Below are 22622 nucleotides of genomic sequence, written 5' to 3' on the forward strand. Positions count from 1 at the left end.
AAGTATAATTCATAAAGAAAATAAACAACCCACCTTTAAAAGAGAAATTACGAGTTTTTTTTTATATTTTATTCGCAGTTTCGTATTAGGGGTGTCAAAAATTCCTTCAAAAATTCTGATACACCTAGTGCTTCACTAGCCGGATGCAACACTTTTACTGTAGCTGCGTTGGGTCCGACCATATTGACTTGCCCTTCCGTCTTGAAGTGGACCCTTCTAACTGGGCAAACCTAGGTCTCCTTATCACCCGCCCAGGCTTGCATCTGGAGAGGCAACTCCGGCTTCAAACTATAGAGACACAGCGAACGCTGCAGTGCATCACAGTAAACCATTGTCTCACGAGACCGAAGATTGTCATCATGATTGTCAATAATTATAATAGTTGTGAGGATACAAATAAAAGTGATTTCAATGCAAGACAGCAGTAAAAATAAGTAATTATAAAATCCGCATCACTTGATTAAAAAAAAAAGAAGAACTACATATACAAACAAATGACATGGATTAACAAAAACCACACGCTGATTAAAAAAAAACACAACAAAACATTACATTCAGTTACGTGTGAATGAAAACTCGAATTGTAATGCACCCAAACGATTTCAATTCCAACATTCTGGTTGATTCTGACATGTCTCTACATACCACCACCACCAATCAAGACATTTCTGGTTCCTGAGTTTTTCTTGGGGGTCGTTATAGCATGTTATAAAGAATAACATATATAATCCATACCAGGAAAGTACTTTGCCTTGCTCGAAATTATTTTCAAATTACGGCATCTCTAAAATAGGACGTAATTATGCATTCGTCTGTGCTGAGTTTCGCCTCGAAAAAAAAAAAAAAAAAAAGAATTACATGACAAAATATAATGGCATACTTAAAATAAAAGAAAGCAAAGCAAATTGCAAGGAAATACACCACCCGACACCCAGGGTAGACAGAGATATTTATCTTTAGAGTACGTGGGTGTAAAAGCAAAACAACTAAGATCCTTTTACTGCCGACAACAATGGATACCATTACATATTATTAAAAACAAACATTTGTTGCGAATGCCGTTCTTAACATAAGTAGGTTGGGGTGTCCATTCCGATTGCCGTTCTTAACATGAGGAGGTTGGTGGTTGGACTACAACAACAATTTATAATATTATATTTTTTTATATATATTTATTTAAAATGATACCGTTTTTTTAGTCGATGGAACGACATAATTTGATTTGAGAACAATTAATTTTAAAATGAGAAAATCGGTTTGTTTTATATTAATCACCGTTCAACATCTTTGCTGATTGACGATATCATTTTTAATGAGTGTGAAAGGTGAGAACGTACATACCAACATGAATCGTTTTAACGTCTTATGATATACCTAGCTTAATATTGGGCCGGTAGAACAGCTAGTGTACATTTGAGTTGGGGCTGGGTTAATAAATATTAAAAAATGAACAGAAAGTGGGAGGAACGAAAAATCAGGGATGGTCAATTCGCTGTAGAAATATATTATCTAGCGGATATTACGTGATATAACTCTGATAGAGATTGTGATAACAACAATAGCTGTCCCTAATATACGTGTAAATAAAATGGGATAACAGCATACGATTAAACAGTGATTATCAATTTGTCTTTCCCTCACTGGCTAATGATTTGGAACAAGGATCAAGTTGAATAAATGTTCTCTGTCTTTCATAAGTTCTGTTTCGAAGTAGTCCTTTTCAAAGAATAAATAAGGAGCTTTGCTTAAAGTATGAAAATGCCTCAGTCCAGAAACATCACTAAGAAGCACGTACGAGCAGAGCAATAAGCAACAAGGTATGACAAAAGGTTGAGAATGCAATACTAATAATCGATGAATATTTAAACATTTATGATAACTTATTGTTGTAAATTGGTGAACACTATACAATTCAACCATCAGAAGAAACAGTCGTAGTAGAGCAGTGGTAACATAGTAGTATCGGCGGTATGTCGTCTAGAATTCCGGGTATTCTGGTTGCCTAACATAATCGAATGGGGATTATCACGTACGCGCATGTGTGCGCGCGAGCACACAAAGACACGCGTTCGCACACACAATGAACAAAAACAAAAATTACTATTACAATGTTTGGTTTGACTGTTTCGTTTTCCCAATTATCAAACCTTTCTAGGTTATTTATGGCCAAATGCGATGGTTTTTTTTTGGAGAAAAAATGTTTTATGCATCAAGCACTTTATACAGGTCAGCCGAAATAATCTGACACATTTTTAGGTTTAATAAAAGGCAAATAAAGTAAACAACAAAAAAGTGTTTTTATTTTGGAAAATACATATAATGCCATTTTTTTTTGTCATATAATGCCATTTTTTTTTGTCATATAATGCCATTTTTTTTTGTCATATAATGCCATTTTTTTTTGTCATATAATGCCATTTTTTTTTGTCATATAATGCCATTTTTTTTTGTCATATAATGCCATTTTGTTGTCATATAATGCCATTTTTTTGTCATATAATGCCATTTTGTTGTCATATAATGCCATTTTGTTGTCATATAATGCCATTTTTTTGTCATATAAATGCCATTTTTTTTTGTCATATAATGCCATTTTTTTTTGTCATATAATGCCATTTTTTTTTGTCATATAATGCCATTTTTTTTTGTCATATAATGCCATTTTGTTGTCATATAATGCCATTTTTTTGTCATATAATGCCATTTTGTTGTCATATAATGCAATTTTGTTGTCATATAATGCCATTTTTTTGTCATATAAATGCCATTTTTTTTGTCATATAATGCCATTTTTTTTTGTCATATAATGCCATTTTTTTTTGTCATATAATGCCATTTTGTTGTCATATAATGCCATTTTTTGTCATATAATGCCATTTTGTTGTCATATAATGCCATTTTGTTGTCATATAATGCCATTTTTTTGTCATATAAATGCCATTTTTTTTTGTCATATAATGCCATTTTTTTTTGTCATATAATGCCATTTTGTTGTCATATAATGCCATTTTTTGTCATATAATGCCATTTTGTTGTCATATAATGCCATTTTGTTGTCATATAATGCCATTTTTTTGTCATATAAATGCCATTTTTTTTTGTCATATAATGCCATTTTTTTTTGTCATATAATGCCATTTTGTTGTCATATAATGCCATTTTTTTGTCATATAATGCCATTTTGTAGTCATATAATGCCATTTTGTTGTCATATAATGCCATTTTTTTGTCATATAAATGCCATTTTTTTGTCATATAATGCCATTTTTTTGTCATATAATGCCATTTTTTGTCATATAAATGCCATTTTTTTTTTGTCATATAATGCCATTTTTTTTGTCATATAATGCCATTTTTTTTTGTCATATAATGCCATTTTGTTGTCATATAATGCCATTTTTTTGTCATATAATGCCATTTTGTTGTCATATAATGCCATTTTGTTGTCATATAATGCCATTTTTTTGTCATATAAATGCCATTTTTTTTTGTCATATAATGCCATTTTTTTTTGTCATATAATGCCATTTTTTTTTGTCATATAATGCCATTTTGTTGTCATATAATGCCATTTTTTTGTCATATAATGCCATTTTGTTGTCATATAATGCCATTTTGTTGTCATATAATGCCATTTTTTTGTCATATAAATGCCATTTTTTTTTGTCATATAATGCCATTTTTTTTTGTCATATAATGCCATTTTTTTTTGTCATATAATGCCATTTTGTTGTCATATAATGCCATTTTTTTGTCATATAATGCCATTTTGTTGTCATATAATGCCATTTTGTTGTCATATAATGCCATTTTTTTGTCATATAAATGCCATTTTATTTTGTCATATAATGCCATTTTTTTTTGTCATATAATGCCATTTTTTTTTGTCATATAATGCCATTTTGTTGTCATATAATGCCATTTTTTTGTCATATAATGCCATTTTGTTGTCATATAATGCCATTTTGTTGTCATATAATGCCATTTTTTTGTCATATAAATGCCATTTTTTTGTCATATAATGCCATTTTTTTGTCATATAATGCCATTTTTTGTCATATAATGCCATTTTTTTTTGTCATATAATGCCATTTTTTTTTGTCATATAATGCCATTTTTTTTTGTCATATAATGCCATTTTGTTGTCATATAATGCCATTTTTTTGTCATATAATGCCATTTTGTTGTCATATAATGCCATTTTGTTGTCATATAATGCCATTTTTTTGTTATATAAATGCCATTTTTTTTTGTCATACAATGCCATTTTTTTTTGTCATATAATGCCATTTTTTTTGTCATATAATGCCATTTTGTTGTCATATAATGCCATTTTGTTGTCATATAATGCCATTTTTTTGTCATATAATGCCATTTTGTTGTCATATAATGCCATTTTGTTGTCATATAATGCCATTTTTTTGTCATATAATGCCATTTTGTTGTCATATAATGCCATTTTTTTGTCATATAAATGCCATTTTTTTGTCATATAAATGCCATTGTTTTGTCATATAAATGCCATTTTTTTGTTATATAAATGCCATTTTTTTGTCATATAATGCCATTTTGTTGTCATATAAATGCCATTTTTTTGTCATATAAATGCCATTTTTTTGTCATATAAATGCCATTGTTTTGTCATATAATGCCATTTTGTTGTCATATAAATGCCATTTTTTTGTCATATAATGCCATTTTTTTGTCATATAATGCCATTTTTTTGTCATATAAATGCCATTTTTTTGTCATATAAATGCCATTTTTTTGTCATATAATGCCATTTTGTTGTCATATAATGCCATTTTTTTTTGTCATATAATGCCATTTTTTTGTCATATAATGCCATTTTGTTGTCATATAATGCCATTTTTTTGTCATATAATGCCATTTTGTTGTCATATAATGCCATTTTTTTTGTCATATAATGCCATTTTTTTGTCATATAAATGCCATTTTTTTGTCATATAAATGCCATTTTTTTGTCATATAATGCCATTTTGTTGTCATATAATGCCATTTTTTTTTGTCATATAATGCCATTTTTTTGTCATATAATGCCATTTTGTTGTCATATAATGCCATTTTTTTGTCATATAATGCCATTTTTTTGTCATATAAATGCCATTTTTTTGTCATATAAATGCTATTTTTTGTCATATAATGCCATTTTGTTTTGTGATATAATGCCATTTTTTTGTCATATAATGCCATTTTTTTGTCATATAATGCCATTTTGTTGTCATATAATGCCATTTTTTGTCATATAATGCCATTTTTTGTCATATAATGCCATTTTTTTGTCATATAATGCCATTTTGTTGTCATATAATGCCATTTTTTGTCATATAAATGCCATTTTTTTGTCATATAAATGCCATTTTTTTGTCATATAATGCCATTTTTTTGTCATATAATGCCATTTTTTTTTGTCATATAATGCCATTTTGTTGTCATATAATGCCATTTTTTTTGTCATATAATGCCATTTTTTTGTCATATAAATGCCATTTTTTTGTCATATAATGCCATTTTTTTGTCATATAAATGCCATTTTTTTGTCATATAATGCCATTTTTTTGTCATATAAATGCCATTTTTTTGTCATATAAATGCCATTTTTTTGTCATATAATGCCATTTTGTTGTCATATAATGCCATTTTTTTGTCATATAATGCCATTTTTTTGTCATATAATGCCATTTTGTTGTCATATAATGCCATTTTTTTGTCATATAAATGCCATTTTTTTGTCATATAAATGCCATTTTTTTGTCATATAAATGCCATTGTTTTGTCATATAATGCCATTTTGTTGTCATATAAATGCCATTTTTTTGTCATATAATGCCATTTTTTTGTCATATAAATGCCATTTTTTTGTCATATAAATGCCATTTTTTTGTCATATAATGCCATTTTGTTGTCATATAATGCCATTTTTTTGTCATATAATGCCATTTTTTTGTCATATAATGCCATTTTGTTGTCATATAATGCCATTTTTTTGTCATATAATGCCATTTTTTTGTCATATAATGCCATTTTTTTGTCATATAATGCCATTTTGTTGTCATATAATGCCATTTTTTTGTCATATAATGCCATTTTTTTGTCATATAAATACCATTTTTTTGTCATATAAATGCCATTTTTTGTCATATAATGCCATTTTGTTTTGTGATATAATGCCATTTTTTGTCATATAAGTTCCATTTTGTTGTCATATAATGCCATTTTGTTTTGTTTCTTTATAATGTGGAACTCTCTTCCGTTTGCCTGTTTCCCACCTGGCTACAACTTGGATGTCCTCAAGTCCAACATAAAAAAATTCCTGATGAACCGCCCCCTTGACACTTGATCAAATCCCCAATACTAACGATTACTACGATACTATCCTATTGATTACTGTACACGCAATAACCCTTATCCCCGAGTGGCTTCCGGGCCTTGATAAGTGGTGACTACCTTGTCAAAAAAAATAATGCCATTGTTCTTCGTTTCTTTTTCAGTTACTGACATAATCGGACTGGTGAGCATCACGCTTTAATTGTGGAAACGTTTCTCAAAACGAACGAATCTGTAACTGCAACACAACGAGCGTTCCGTTTGCACTTCAATCTTGGTAGACATGATCCTGTACCAGCTCGAAACACGATCTTGAGATGGGTTTCCAACTTCAGAGCTACTGGATCTGCATTGAAACGAAAATCAACTGTTCGACCTCACACCGCCAGAACTCCAGAAAAATGTGACAGCGAATCTCATGTGACTGATTTAATTTTTAAAACCTAATGAAACAGAATGGCATTATATGTAATTTTTGAAAATAAAAACACTTTTTTTGTCACTTTACTTTATTTGCCTTTTATTAAACCTAAAAATGTGTCAAGATTATTTTACCTGACCTTGTATTTTCAAATATTTATTAATAGTCTTTGGTTCGATCATTTTGTCCAGGAAAGTTGTTTTTGTGTTTGACTTTGCATAACACGATTGAGGAGAAGAAATATATTAATGTTTTGTGCAATTTAATTCAGGAAGCTATTATCTGCAGATAGCCTGATCTGGTAGCACCAGTACTATTAAAATATATTCATAAAAATAATTGACTAAAATTTGTCGCCAGAGTTCCTGAACATTATCCCAGTTAAATATTGCTAAACCAGCAAGTGAAGAAACTTACTTTATATAGGTTTACATAAAGGAAGTTAGTAACATCCGCCGAGAAACGCATTAGATAGATTAAAAAAAAAACCGTAGAAAAAAGCAGACTAAAAGATAATGTGTGCTGAGAGAAAAATCAGCAAAAGACTGAATGAAAAAGAAAAACAACGCGAAAAGAAATGAATAAAAACACAGCACGGGACATTAAAAGCAAACGTGCATGCCATTGACAGAGCTGCTTTATGTATTATTAAACGGGGTTACTCTTCAGGAAAGCTTGATTAACGTATAAAGATTGTAGGTTTCACGGTAAATTTTACTTGCAATATTTTCTATTTTTCTGAAAATTTATTTTTTGCTGGTTTGACGAATACATAGTTCCGTCCATTTTTTAAGATTGCGCCCGTATGAAAGCAATCACATATAATGATAGATGTATCGAGACACAGGAATGGGTATGTTTGATCTGGCAGAACAGTGGTTCATTAAAATTGTGGGGTCTGCGTCCGCGCCTGGTCCACAAAGTATGGAAATAAAAAATTTAAAATTAAAAAAAAAAACGTTTACAAGAGTTTTTGATATAGATGTACATAATAATACTTTGATAAGTATGTTTTAACTTAAATAGGGACGGTATAATAAAATTGTGGGGTGTGCATTCGCGCCTGGCCCCCATAGAATGGAAATAGGCACAAACTTTAATAAAGACTTTTTATATCTATCTGCGTAAGTATACTTTGATAATTATGTTTCAATTTGAAGAAATATGGTATAATAAAATCATGGGGTGTTCATTCGCGTCTGACCTCCATAGAATGGGAATATGTCACAAAGTTTAACAAGGTTTTTTAATATATATCCAGAGAATATTGTGATAAGTGTTTCAGTGTGAACAGGTATGGTATAATAAATTATGGGGTTTATCTATTTTATTTTTACTTTCATCAAATTTTGCTTTGGTTTTGATACCCCCAAATTCGAAGCTATCTCTTTACAACCCTTCCTTTTCATAACCTATCATACTTTCATAAATCAGAGTCCATTTTCTGTAGGCTGTTTTTGAAACCAGTCAACGACGGGTACTTTTGCTAGTATATATATATATATATATATATATATATATATATATATATATATAGTTGTTAGTATAGACGAACTAAAGAACTGTGATACAGTAGAGCAGTCTGTCTGTAGACGTCTATAAATGCTCCTTATCTTGGGTTGAGCATGCTATGGAGCGGAATAACAAACTACCGCTGGCGTATAAAGCAAGATATATGGACGGTTTATTGAACTAAAAGAAGGCTGTGAATTCAAAATGAAGGACCAGTGCTAATCTAGAATAAGTTTTCCGCTCTGGACCATTCAAAAAGTAAAGTAATGACAATTCAGAATTAATTTGCGAATTCAACTTGGTAACCATTTTTGTTGACCTCATAGACCGTAAAGATTGCAAACCAAAATGTCGAAAAGTGATTGGCCGAAAAGAAAAGAAGACGGATTGTGATATATTGCAGGTTAGATAGAAAAATACAAAAACAAAAAATCCTTGGCATTGATTTCATTCTTTTATTTTCACTTCTGTTTTTTTATGCTTAAGTCGTTTTGTGTGAAATTGTAACAGGTTATCTCCCCTGCTAAAGAGTAAGAATTACACGTAGTGAATAGATAGATTTGAGGTTTGGACAACTGCTATAATACAATATAGATTTATATTTTGTCTCTCTCGTGTTGTATCATCTTGCTTTTTACTCAGATATTATTTCAATTCTATCTGTTACTCAAAAGCTTGTATGGCGCTTGCCAAGTCTTCAAAACCTGAAACGAAAAAAAAAAAAAAAAAAATAGAAGTGGAAGTATTTAGTTTTCTTCCACTGCAAGAACTGTGGCACCGTGTCGGAAAGTTGGTTTGAGAAGCCCTTGTCCCACAAGCAGGGGCATCTTGACCTGAAAAAAGTGCCTGGGAAGATCCGTCGGCATTCGTCGGTAAGGGCACCTCAGGCGATTAGCACTAACCTAACCCTTTCTCAAAGAGAAAAGGCAGATCCTGGGAGGGTGGACCTCCTGGAACTGCACAGAACCAGCACTACACCGTGATCAACTGGGACCAGATCGAATCTCCGTTGATTTTGAAAGCCGAGGCAATAAAAAAAAAATGCCTATTTCATTGAGTTTCTTTTATAAACCACACACCGGCTTGTTTTTTTTTTTCAGACATATTTAATCTATCAAACGCAGTATTTTTGGCCTGGGTGCATTCTCCCAGTTTTGAAACCTATAGTACCATGTTGATTCTAACTTTTAGAATATTATTGATCTATATTACACTTATTAAATAACTGAACACATTGTTGGATTTTTCTACCACACACACACATTATATATATATATATATATATATATATATTTTCTACCACACACACACATTATATATATATATATATATATATATATATATATATATATATATATATATATATATATATATATATATATATTTTCTACCACACACACACATTATATATATATATATAATGGACTCTCCCGTATGAGTTGTTCGGAAATCTACACAGATGATTTGTCTATTGTGGTGAAGGTTTGTGCAGAACCAACCACACATTTTGGTACAAACTACTAATCTTCGTCGGTGCAATAGCTGCCATAAGACAGAGCGTACAGTACAAGACAGAGCGTACAGTACACAGCAGGTTTTCCATCAGAGTTTTTTCTTCTCATGTTCCTTATACAACGGCACAATCACGTTCACACACTGTTTCTTGCCAGATAATCGAAGCTAAGCAAAGATGAGCCTGGCCAATACCAGATGGGTGACCATTTGGGAAGGCTAGGCGCTGTATGTACCGCGCAGAGACGTAGAAATTTTCAGGTTGGTATCTGGGAGAGCATTTAATTCACCAGGAGAGATGGATTTTTGGAAACATAAGACATAGTCATCTTTATCTATAAAATCAAAACAGGGAAATAAAATTTCATAGCTCAAAGGGAAATAACTCATAGGTTAAAAGAAAACTTCCGTTTTGAAACGCAGCTGATGTTGGTTTAAAAAAAATTTAATTAAAATTAAATTTAAAATAAATTATATAAATCAACTTTATATAATATTTCTAAACAGAATATTTAAAACAATTTTATTACTAATTTCCATTAACAATTTAGAGCTAATTATTAAAACATATTTTCTTTAATGGAATATGCAAATGAGATAATTTTTTGAATGTCGATTCTTTTTTAATAAATAGTACATATTTTCAGTATAAAAAATCTATTTGTTAAATAGTGTGCCTTTCCTATATAATGAAAGTGAGAACCAACGAACAAATAAAAAGAGGTACGATATTTATATAGTGCATGCATAATGAAGGCATTGCCAGGGCCGCTGCAAGAAAGGTGGGCTCTCTACCGTGCTAGACAACTACGAACACCCGAAAGTATCCTGAACCTCTATAAGGCCACCATTCGCCCATGTATGGAGTATTGCTGTCACATTTGGGCTGGTGCATCTGCTACTAGTCTCTCGCTCCTTGACAAGGTTCAAAAGAGAGTCGCAAACCTGATAGCCTCTGTCCCATCGACGAAATGTTGCATCCCTCTGCCTGTTCTACAAGTATTTTAGTGGTGAATGCTCTGACGAACTGCAAGCACTTGTGCCCCCACGACGTGAGCACCCTCAACAAACTCGACAGGCTGCTAAATCCCACCCCCACACTGTAGAGATCCCTAGATGTAAAAGATCTTTCTACTCCAATAGTTTCTTCCCCAGAACCGCTAGACTTTTGAATTCCATTCCAGGTCCCTGCTTCCCCAACAGTACTAACGTGCAGAAGTTCAAGTGTAACGTGAACCGACATCTTGCTGCCCAAATCCCTACATAATACCTTAGTAGTTGTTGCCCCTGATAGTAGCCCCCTACACCAAAGTGGCAATTTGCCTTGTTTGGGGTGAAAATGTAATAAAAAAAAATGCATATAGATGTATATATGCGACCGTTATCTTCATTTTCTAGTTATTGTTGTTTTACCACGTTTAGGCTAACTCTACGGTTCCAGGTGAACATTGTTTGAAGATAGCGGTTTCAATCCTACCCAACAGCAGGCCAGAGGATTAACTATTTAGAGCTTATTCTTAAAACAGATTTCATATAATGTAATATGCAAATGAGATAACATGTTGAATGTTTATTCGTTTCGAATCAATAATATATATAGAAATCGTGTGGAACACTGTATTTTTTGTATATAGTAACCAAATTGTGAACAAATAAAAAAAAAAAGAAAAACAAACCGGTAGGAATACAATTTTATTATAATATATATATATATATATATATATATATATATATATATATATATATATATATATATATATATATATATGCGTGGATGTGCGTGTATGTTTTTTTTACATCAAGGTAAAAAAAATTAAACAAGCTGATAAAAAAATCAAGTCCAAACAAACTCACGTGTAGAGCTAATATGTCAGATTTATTTATTAAATATGATGATAATCAATATTATTTTGATTCGTCTTTGATACCTGTGGTTTTAGGAGATGCGGGAGAATTTCTTCGTTGGACTCAAAAAATTATTTTGTTCGCAAAATGTGTTTTCTCGGTTGTCTCCCTTAGAAATGCAGACTTGATTGTCTCCCTTGGAAATTTAGACTTGCTTTCTCTCTTGGAAATCTAGACTTGCTTGTCTCCCTTGGAAATCTAGACTTTGTTCAGAATCTACTTTTATAATTCATTTTAATTTTCGTTTTTTTCCTTCATTTCTTGTTTTATAGATTACTTCTATATACTCCTTATATTCTCTCGTGTATTGTTTACATCTTGAATCGCTTATGAATAATTTAATCATATTTAATTATTTCTTTATGGACTAATTATCTCTATTTATTTTTAATTTAATTTTCGTTTTATATTACCGCCATTAATTTATCCATTATAGTATTAATCTTTAAATGTTTAAGGACGTTTACGTTAAAGTTATTGATTTATTTTCTGGTAATTTAAATTTTATTTACAATAATTAATTATAAATCAATTAATTAATTATTAATTAAGAAATTATATATTAAATAGTATATTAAATAGTAATTATTATTCAATACAATTTATTTTAATTAAATACTAAATATAATTTATCTTGATTCATTAATTACTTATTATTTTGATTCATTAATTAATAATTAATTTATTTCTATTAACTAATTATTAATTATAAATTATTTAGGTTTATTAATTATTGGTTTGATTCCTTAATTAAAGATTAATTTATTTTTATTCGTGAATTATTAATTATTATTATTATTATTATTATTATTATTATTATTATTATTATTATTATTATTATTATTATTATTATTATTATCATCATTTGAGTTCATTTATTATTTTTTAATATTAATTATTAGATAAATTCATGACTTATTTTGAGTTATTAATCATTGATTTATAAATTTATTTGGATTCATTAAATATAAATGGAATTATTTATTTTGATTTATTATTTATTATTTATTTTGATTTAATAATTTTTAAGTATTGAGTATTTGAGTTCATTAATTATTAATTAATTAGTTTAATAAATTATTTATTGTGATTTACTAATCAATGATTTGTTAATTTATTTGAATTAATTAATTATTAATGAAATTATTTTTACCCATTATTTATTATTTATTTTTATTAATTCTTTATTTTTGTTTATTATTCATTATTTATTTTTTTATTCATTATTTATTATTTTTTTTATTATTTATTATTTTTTTGGATTCATTATTTATTATTTATTTTTATTCATTATTATTTAGTTTTATTAATTATTTATTATTTTTTTTGTTTATTATTTTTTATTTATTATGTATTATTTTATTTTATTCATTATTTACTATTTATTTTTATTCATTATTTATTTTTTATTTTGATTCATTATTTATTATTTATTTTGATTCATTATTTATGATTTAGTTTTGTTCATTATTTATTATTTATTTTGATTCATTATTTATTTATTTTTATTCATTATTTATTATTTAATTTGATTCATTTTTCATTTATTTTTATTCGTTATTTATTATTTAATTTGATTCATTTTTTATTTATTTTTATTTATTATTTATTATTTACTTGATTCATTATTTACTATTTATTTTGATTCATTATTTATTATTTATTTTGATTTATTATTTATTATTTATTTTAATTCATTATTTATTACTTAATTTGATTCATTATTTACTATTGTTTTATTTATTATTTATTTTTATTCATTACTTATTATTTAATTTGATTCATTATTTACTATTTATTTTTATTCATTATTTATTGTTTAATTTCATTTATTATTTATTATTTATTTTTGTTCATTTTTATTTATTTATTTTTATTCATTATTTATCATTTATTTTGATTCATGATTTATTATTTATTTTTATTCATTATTTTTTATTTATTATTTATTATTTACTTGATTCATTATTTATTATTTAATTTGAGTAATTATTTATTATTTATTTTGATTCCTTATTTATTATTTATTTTGATTCATTATTTATTATTTAATTTGATTTATTATTTATTATTTATTTTTGTTCATTATTTATTATTATTTTGATTCATTATTTATTATTATTTTGATTCATTATTTTTTTAATTTATTTTGATTCATTATTTATTTATTCTGATTCATTATTTATTATTTAATTTCATTCATTATTTTTTATTTATTTTTGTTCATTTTTATTTATTTATTTTTATTCATGATTTATTATTTGTTTTTATTCAGTACTATTTTTTAAATTTATTTTCATGTTTTATTCTTTTGCTTTTATTTGTAAATTATGATTATTATTAATTAATTAATATCATTTAACTTTTCTATTTTATCTCCTGTCAAGTGTAGATCAGTTTTTATTTCTATTTCATAAATGGTTCCAACCTCCCTAAATGACAACATTAAACCAATGACTGAAGTATAGGTTTTCATGTGGGAATATGCTATATCAACGGGTATATTTTCCTTACCTGCTAATAACGCAGGTATCAATGGCTAATCTAAATATTATTATATAGTATCATACGTAACAAATATATGCTTTATACACGTAACTTTAAACATTGTTTTATTTCTCCAACAATACACGCACACACACACACACACACACATGTATATATGTGTGTATATATATTGACAAATCAGTGTAACAATTAAATAAAGACATATAACAAGAAAATCAAATGAAAATCATGTATAGAGCTAATACCGAACGTTTTCTTCAGAATAAAGACTGAATTTAATTCACAAATTATACAGTTCATATAAACAATAACCATACAACATAAGGAAGGGAGACAATCACAAAATATTTTAGTAGTCACGATCAGATGATAAGCAGGGAAAAGTGAAAAACATTTTTAACTAACATTGAAACTTATTTCGTCGCACTCTAAGGAATATCAGACGATATGTTAGCTCTGTATATGATTTTGTTTTAAATTCGTTAGATTTTATCTAAAGGAATTTATATATATATATATATATACATATACATACATATATATACATACATATATATGCATACATATATATATTTATACATATATATACATATACATATATATATATACATACATATACATATATATATATATACATACATATATATACATATACATATATATATACATACATATATATACATATATATATATATATATATATATATATATATATATATATATATATATATATATATATATATATATAAGGAAGACCGAGAACTGTTCATACGTTCAAAGGCGATTCATCTCATTCATATTCAAAGACTTTCTCAAGATGACTGACGTGAAGAAAATATTTTAACATCGATGTTTCTTTAAAAGAATCTTTCCACGTTATAGCCTTAACTACGTATTTGAAATTTCCACGCGTGTTACTTTCTATCATATAATTTCTCTTGAGAAAGTCTATGAACAATCAATACGAAATGTTGATTGAGATATAAGCACTTTTCTGTTCTCCTGTTTTTGTTTATATATATGTTTATATATATATATATATATATATATGTGTGTGTGTGTGTGTGTGTGTCATTTCCAAGATGTAAGGGGTGATATAATTATTTCCACAGCCAAACAACGTTGCAGCTCACAAGAGACATGACAGCCAACAAACCGTATGTCCAAAACTCGAGTTTCGCCCTCATTTTGGGCTTATCAGTTGAAGACATTCGAACTTGAGATTCGAAACCCTAGTCTCTTGCATGTTAGGCGAGTACACTGCCACTTGAGCAATCGCAACACCCACAAGAAAATATATTACAAAATACAGATCAAGTAAGCCGCGGCGACATTTTCCGGTTTGTTGACCATCATGGTTCTTGTGCGTTCGACATTGGTCGACATTGTATATATATATATATATATATATATATATATATATATATATATATATATATATATATATATATATATACTTTCAATTTGTCTTTGTAATGAGCATGTTTCGGTATTCTAGTATTTAGTAACTAGTGACCTCATCAGGAAACAACGCTTATATTCAAAAGCGTAATTCTTAATTTAAGAATTACGCTTTCGAATATAAGCATTGTTGCCTGATGAAGTCTCTAGTTAGTAAATACTAGAATACCGAAACATGCTCATGGCTGTGTAGCCACAAATTACTGCTTATGTAAAAACAACTTGAAAGTGTAACTTGCTCGTCTTCCGTATTGAGCACTCTTGTATTAACCTCGTTATATTTCAATGGTCACCTTACCTTTGAAAAATAGGAACCTCAAATTTGTATATATATATATATATATATATATATATATATATATATATAATAAAAATTACAATTAAATTTACCAAAATAATCCAAGATGGTAAAACTAAAGTATATATATATATATATATATATATATATATATATATATATATATATATATATATATATATATATATATATATATTGGATTATTAGTTTTATAAATTTTTTATATATATAATATTTATAAAACTAATATATATATATATATGCATATATATGTATATATATATATATGTATATATATATATATATATATATATATATATATATATATATGGGCAAGTTAAATGAAGAGAATGAAATCACGTTTTTAAGAGGAGACTTATAATTATTATTATGGTATAAAGAGTTCCTTTTAACCAAAAGAAAAAAAAACAATTGATGTATACTCTTGTGCTCCACATTACATGTGAATGTAAAAAATTGTGCTTTGATATGTGTAGCATGTTTTGCTGAAATTAATGTATTACATCAAAGTGTATGTGCGTTAGAAAAAGAGACAGGAATATTTTAGTAGAAAAAGATAAAAGGGAAAAAGGAAAGGAAGAAATTGGAGAAAGATTAATACAATTACATACAGATGCAGAAAAGATAAGAGAGAAATAGAGATAGATAGAATAGACACAAAATTTCCTATATATATATACATATATATATATATTTTATACATATATGTTATTATATTTGTATATACATACATGTGTGTGTGTGTGTGTGCATATAACTAATATATATATATATATGTGTGTGTGTGTGTGTGTGTGTGTGTGTGTGTGCAGTAGTTGATAATTAAGTGTTTATCGCTTTTTTTTATTTCATTGTTGGTAAAAAAGAAAAAAGGCAAACAGTTGGAGAATTCTAAAGTTCTCTCATTTTTTTTTTCTAAGTAGGACATTTCTATTTTAATAATATTGATATAAATATAAAATAACTTCAATTAACTCGAAAAAATGCAACAAAAACCAAAATGACTTCAAAATATGCAATTCTCGGCAAAATATCATTCCAATATCTGAAAACAAATTTCATTCTAAAAAAAAAAAAGCAGGAACTTAGTTGCGAACCATATATATATATATATATATATATATATATATATATATATATATATATATATATATATATATATATATATATATATATATATATATATATGAAAAGGAAAATAAAAACCTATAGCCTTAGGAAATATGAACATTTCGTATCTATTTTTGGTAGATTCTTGAGAATGTTAAAATTACTGAGAAAAATTAAGTTAAAACCATAATGAGCCGAAAGATTTTCGTGCTACCGTTCTTTAAACGCGATCATTTATAATCTGATTATATATATATATATATATATATATATATATATATATATATATGAGAGAGAGAGAGAGAGAGAGAGAGAGAGACAGACAGACAGACAGACAGACAGAAAGAGAGAGATTGAGAGAGAGAGAGAGATATATACATATAGATATAAATATGTATAAATTTAACTTAATTTTTCTACATCATTTTATCATCCTGAAGAAGTCCCTCGAAAATGGGAATGAAACGTTGATATTTTCCAATGCTATATGATTCGCTTTTCTGTTTCCCATATCCTAATACCATCGAATATATCTTTATACATACGTACATATATATATATATATATATATATATATATATATATATATATATATGTATATGCATGCATTTATTATATATATATATGCGCATATACATGTATATGTATGCATTCATATCTATATATTATATTATATATTTACATATACAATATATATACACGTATACAGCAATATATATATATATATATATATATATATATATATACATATATATATATATATATGTATATATGTGTGTGTGTGTATGTGTGGAAATATGCCCAACAGGAGTATACAATAAAATAAAGCTAACCTAATGTACAGATTAACTATTTTTCCTTCTATTTTTCAAAAGATAATTTCGCGTACAAAATAAGAATAGATTTTAAGTATAGCTTAAAAAACTGTAAAAAAGAACAGTAGATACGAGAGGGTAAGGAAGAAAGAACATAGCAATGAAATAGGGAAAATTATTGACCTCTCACTTTCCCGTCCTTTGACACACCGCCTTATCCTTGTCTTGCCTTTCTCTCTATAATTTTTAAAAAATTTATTATTATTCTTTTCGTTACTTCCTGATTAGCTTCTTTTTTTCTTTAACTCTTATATATATATATATATATATATATATATATATATATATATACATGTGTGTAGATATATATGTGTGTAGATATATACATATGTATATGTATATATAAATATATATTTACTATGTATAAACACACACACATATATATATATATATTTGTAAATAAAAGTCATGTGTACTCTGTAATCTAAGAATATATATATATATATATATATATATATATATATATATATATGTATACTATGTATAAATGTGTATATATATGCGTTTAGATATATATACATGTTCATGTATATATATATACATGTATATATATTCATGTATATATATATACATATATATATAAATTTGTAAATAAAAATTATGTTTACTCTGTAATTTGAGAAAGAATTTAGATAAATACGCAAATAAGCTATGTGTATGGGCACTGTTTATTTGATTGTATAGTGTAGTTGTTTAGATTTACCATTTATTCATTTCAATATTTTGTCGGATTTGATCACACACACACAGACTCACATACCAGTCATCATAGGAGCAACTGGGCTTATGAAAAAGAACTTTAAAAAGTACATAGCAAGCATACCCGGTGAACCAAGTGCAAGTGAAATACAAACGATTGCACTGAAAGGGACGGCTAGAATCCTGAAAAGATCTCTTGGTTGGACTCACTAAAATAGGGGTAAATGTCAGACATCTGGTTGGATGTCCCATCCCCTAGAAGAAAAAGTTTAAGAAAAATGAAAAAAAAAGAGAGACACACACAGACACACATAGACACTCACAGATATACACACACACACGCATATATGTGTGTGTGTTTGTGTGTGTGTGTGTGTATGTGTGTATGTGTGTATAACTGGAAATATGTCATACGCAAACTAACCATATAGAAAAACTATATTATCACACAAACTGATGTTCCGATAGTTTGTTTCAGTAATAGAATTTTGCTAATAATTGAAACGAAATATCCTATCCAAAGAATGTCTTGTTCTTAGTTTGTAATTTGCTCATTATTTGTATTTTATCTATCTATCTATCTATCTATCTATCTATCTATCTATCTATCTATCTATCTATCTATCTATATATATATATATATATATATATATATATCCGCGTTATGGATATATTACTATATATATATATATTTTATATATTATGTATATATATTATATATTATATATATTATATTATATACACACTCGATTGCATATTCATTCCTTAAGACACACACACACACACACACACACACACACACACACATACATATATATATATATATATATATATGTATGGAAAGATGTGTCTTATCCGTTTAACAACCGTTCTTAATAAAAGATTCCGAAATGATAATAGGTCCAATAGAAAACGTTGAAGATCCCAAAGATCAATGGAAACACATAACGGGCAACTTTGTCGAAGAATTGAGCCGCTTGCTTGTTGTTTTTGTATACGTTGTCAGTTTCGATGTCCGGTACATTTATTTGCTAAAAAAGAGAAAAAAAAAAGGAAAAAGGAAAATCCATTAGAAATAAACATTTCAATAAGTTTCGTGTTTTTTCTTTCCGTTCGAATTTATAATTATTTTTATGCGTACTCTTCTTTAATCTCAATACACCATTTTTCTCTTTTTATTCTAGTATAAAAATATTGTTTATATTGATTGGAGCTTCTAAAATCCTCGAAATAATGTTGTTTTTTCATAGTGTCACGTAGGCAAAGACCAGCCGGAGTTCAATAGAGGTAACGCTCATGTGCCACGTGGGAGCCAGAAAAGGAAAAAAAAAAAAAAAAAAAAAAAAAAAAGAAGATTTATGGGCCCTTCGACGGTAACGGAGTCAAAACGGCATCGACCGACCGGAGTGGAAGAAACCTCGAGAGGCCATGTATTATGCAATATTGAAGAAGTGGACCCCCTAATGATGCGACACAAAGCAAGCAGTTGGGAGTAATGAGCTAATTGAATCACTTCTTGATTCGTATTCGACTGTGATGGTCGCCAAAACAAGGTGCTGCTCGAATGGCGTGGCAAAGAGCCTGTAGCGACTAAGTTTGGAATTATTGAAAAAAGTTGGCTTCCTTAACTTTTTTTTTTTTTACACGGTGGTCACCACTTATCAAGACCCGGAAGCCACTCAGGGATAAGGGTTATTGCAAGTACAGAAAGCCATCAGCTGGATCATGGAAGGAGAAGAAAACAAAAATACAACACAATGTCTTTCATCTGAAGAACCTTATGAGACTAGAGTTGTTGCACTTTGAAACATACAATTTGCCTACATTCGAGGTTAGCGGACAGTTTTACTGCGTTTTCTACGAGAACCGCTATCGGATAAACTCTACTTGGAAAGGCTCAGGGTTTCCATGCCTTTTATATACTATTTATACATGTTTTCCTGAATTCAAACCTTCTCTGTGGATTACCCAAGGTCAGGTTGATGGTTTTCTATTTCTCGCTGCTTCCGTTCTAAAAGAAATGAAGATGATCAGAGGAAACCCAATATTGTGTCCGACGCGTGCTATTGCATGTTCCAAAATTCTTTGATCAACTCTACGTCAGCAAAACTAAAAGAAAAACCGATCACCATTATTCTGTCAGAATGGAATTGTTAAATAACTTAAAAAAAAAAAAACATTAAACAAAAATTAACTATTGATATTCAGAAATAGTATTGAAATGACTTTGCCGCTAATATATTCGTGGCATATTCTTTATCCTAACTTCACGTAAATGTTCCTCCTTGCTTTTCGCTTAGCTTATCAATAAACTACATATATATATATATATATATATATATATATATATATATATATATATATATATATATATATAGTTAGTTAGTTAGTTAGTTAGTTAGTTGTAAAATATATATGGCGATTAAGCTACACTGAATATTCCGCGTTTCATCCACTCTAGGATTATGTGCATAAGCCTGAAGAATCCTAGAGTGGATGAAACGCGGAATATTCAGTGTAGCTTAATCGCCATATACATTTTATAAATTACTAACTAACTCTACCTACGTATTGAGCACTTTTGAAGTAAATACTTAAAGTTTACGCATAAATTTATACTTTGGTATATTAATTTTATGTTAGTAAATGAAGTAGTTTATATATATATATATATATATATATATATATATATATATATATATAAATATTCTGTTGTAAACTTGGAAAATTACCACCGAAATGTGTGGAATGCTTCAGCCTGCTTTTTGACAATCTGGACTGAATCGAGCATAAGTTTGGAGTAGCATAAGACATTCGAGGAAGGCAGGGGATCTAGGAAGGAGGATGAGAGGTGTGGAAGGAGTAATGGAAGTCAGAACCCCAGAGTTCTTTGATCAAATAAAGAATTTGATGGATAAGGACCGTCGTGGGTCTATAGAGACAATAACTGCACAGTTTGATGTCAGTGTGGGAACTGTACACACAATTATTCACGAGTTCTGAAGACGTGGAAGATTTCATGTGTGTACTATCAATAAAAGTGGCCATACGATAAAAGGCTGGAAAATTATTGAGGGTACCTTGTAATCGCCTAAAAAGTGGAATTGCATTTTTGGGGGATTTAATAATTTCCATGAACAAAGCTTATTTCTAAAAACTGCACACACGTGGAACTCTGTTTCGTTTTCCTGCTTCCTAACTGACTACAATATGGTTGTCTTCAAGTCCAACGTAAACAAGTTCTTGATGATCCATTTCCTTAGGTAATCCAAATTTATCGAATTTCCACTACTAACGATTACTACGACATTTTCCCATTGACTACTGTACACTCATTTACCCTTATCCTTGAGTAGCTTCCGAGGTTTTATAAGTGGTGACTCCTTTGTAAGAAAAAAAAGAAGAAACTCTTTTTCACTCTTTAAGTTCTTTATCTAAGATCGAGAGAGAGAGAGAGAGAGAGAGAGAGAGAGAAAGGGAGAGAAAGACTAATGGTTGCTTCACCAGATGCATGGATAAATAGTGGCTTTATAGACAGACTGTCTCTGTAGTGTGTATCATTTTTTCGGGGTATTTGGTACGGACAGCAAAGCCACTAGAGTTGGTTAGTATTTTATACAGGTTTAGTCCTTTGGGGCACCTTTTCTGGTTTGATATCATAAATAAACCACACACGGAATTATTTTTTGACTGTTATGTTTCCAGCTCGGATTAAACTAATTTGTTAAGTGACAAATGAATCGTAAAGTCTTAAACTCATTTGAAAAATACAATGTTATACTCTCTGTACATTAATTAATCGAAATAAAGGCTATTACTGCCAAAACAAACCAACAATTATATATATATATATATATATATATATATATATATATGAGGAAACGTATAGCCGTGTGCACGCAGTCATGATACAAGTAAATAGACATTCTTTTTATCATTAATAATGAAGATT

The 22622-nt window shown here is 28.4% G+C and overlaps 1 protein-coding gene across 6 annotated transcripts in view; it reads right to left on the reverse strand.

The window, feature by feature from the left end:
* Positions 1-19430: 19430 nt before the first annotated feature.
* LOC145245890 (glycine receptor subunit alpha-3-like) overlaps positions 19431-22622 on the reverse strand; it is a 477134-nt gene continuing 473942 nt past the window's right edge. For 5 of the 6 annotated variants that reach the window (XM_080107614.1, XM_080107618.1, XM_080107617.1 and 2 more), the window contains one exon: positions 19431-19701. In XM_080107614.1, the coding sequence (XP_079963740.1) occupies positions 19543-19701 (159 nt within the window). In that variant the 3' untranslated portion in view covers positions 19431-19542. The remainder of the gene's footprint in view (positions 19702-22622) is intronic. The other variant, XM_080107616.1, reaches the window with a different exon arrangement.

The sequence above is a fragment of the Euprymna scolopes genome, chromosome 23, assembly GCF_053919585.1.
Source record: "Euprymna scolopes isolate OS-2025 chromosome 23, ASM5391958v1, whole genome shotgun sequence".
In the NCBI taxonomy this organism is placed as follows: domain Eukaryota; kingdom Metazoa; phylum Mollusca; class Cephalopoda; order Sepiida; family Sepiolidae; genus Euprymna; species Euprymna scolopes.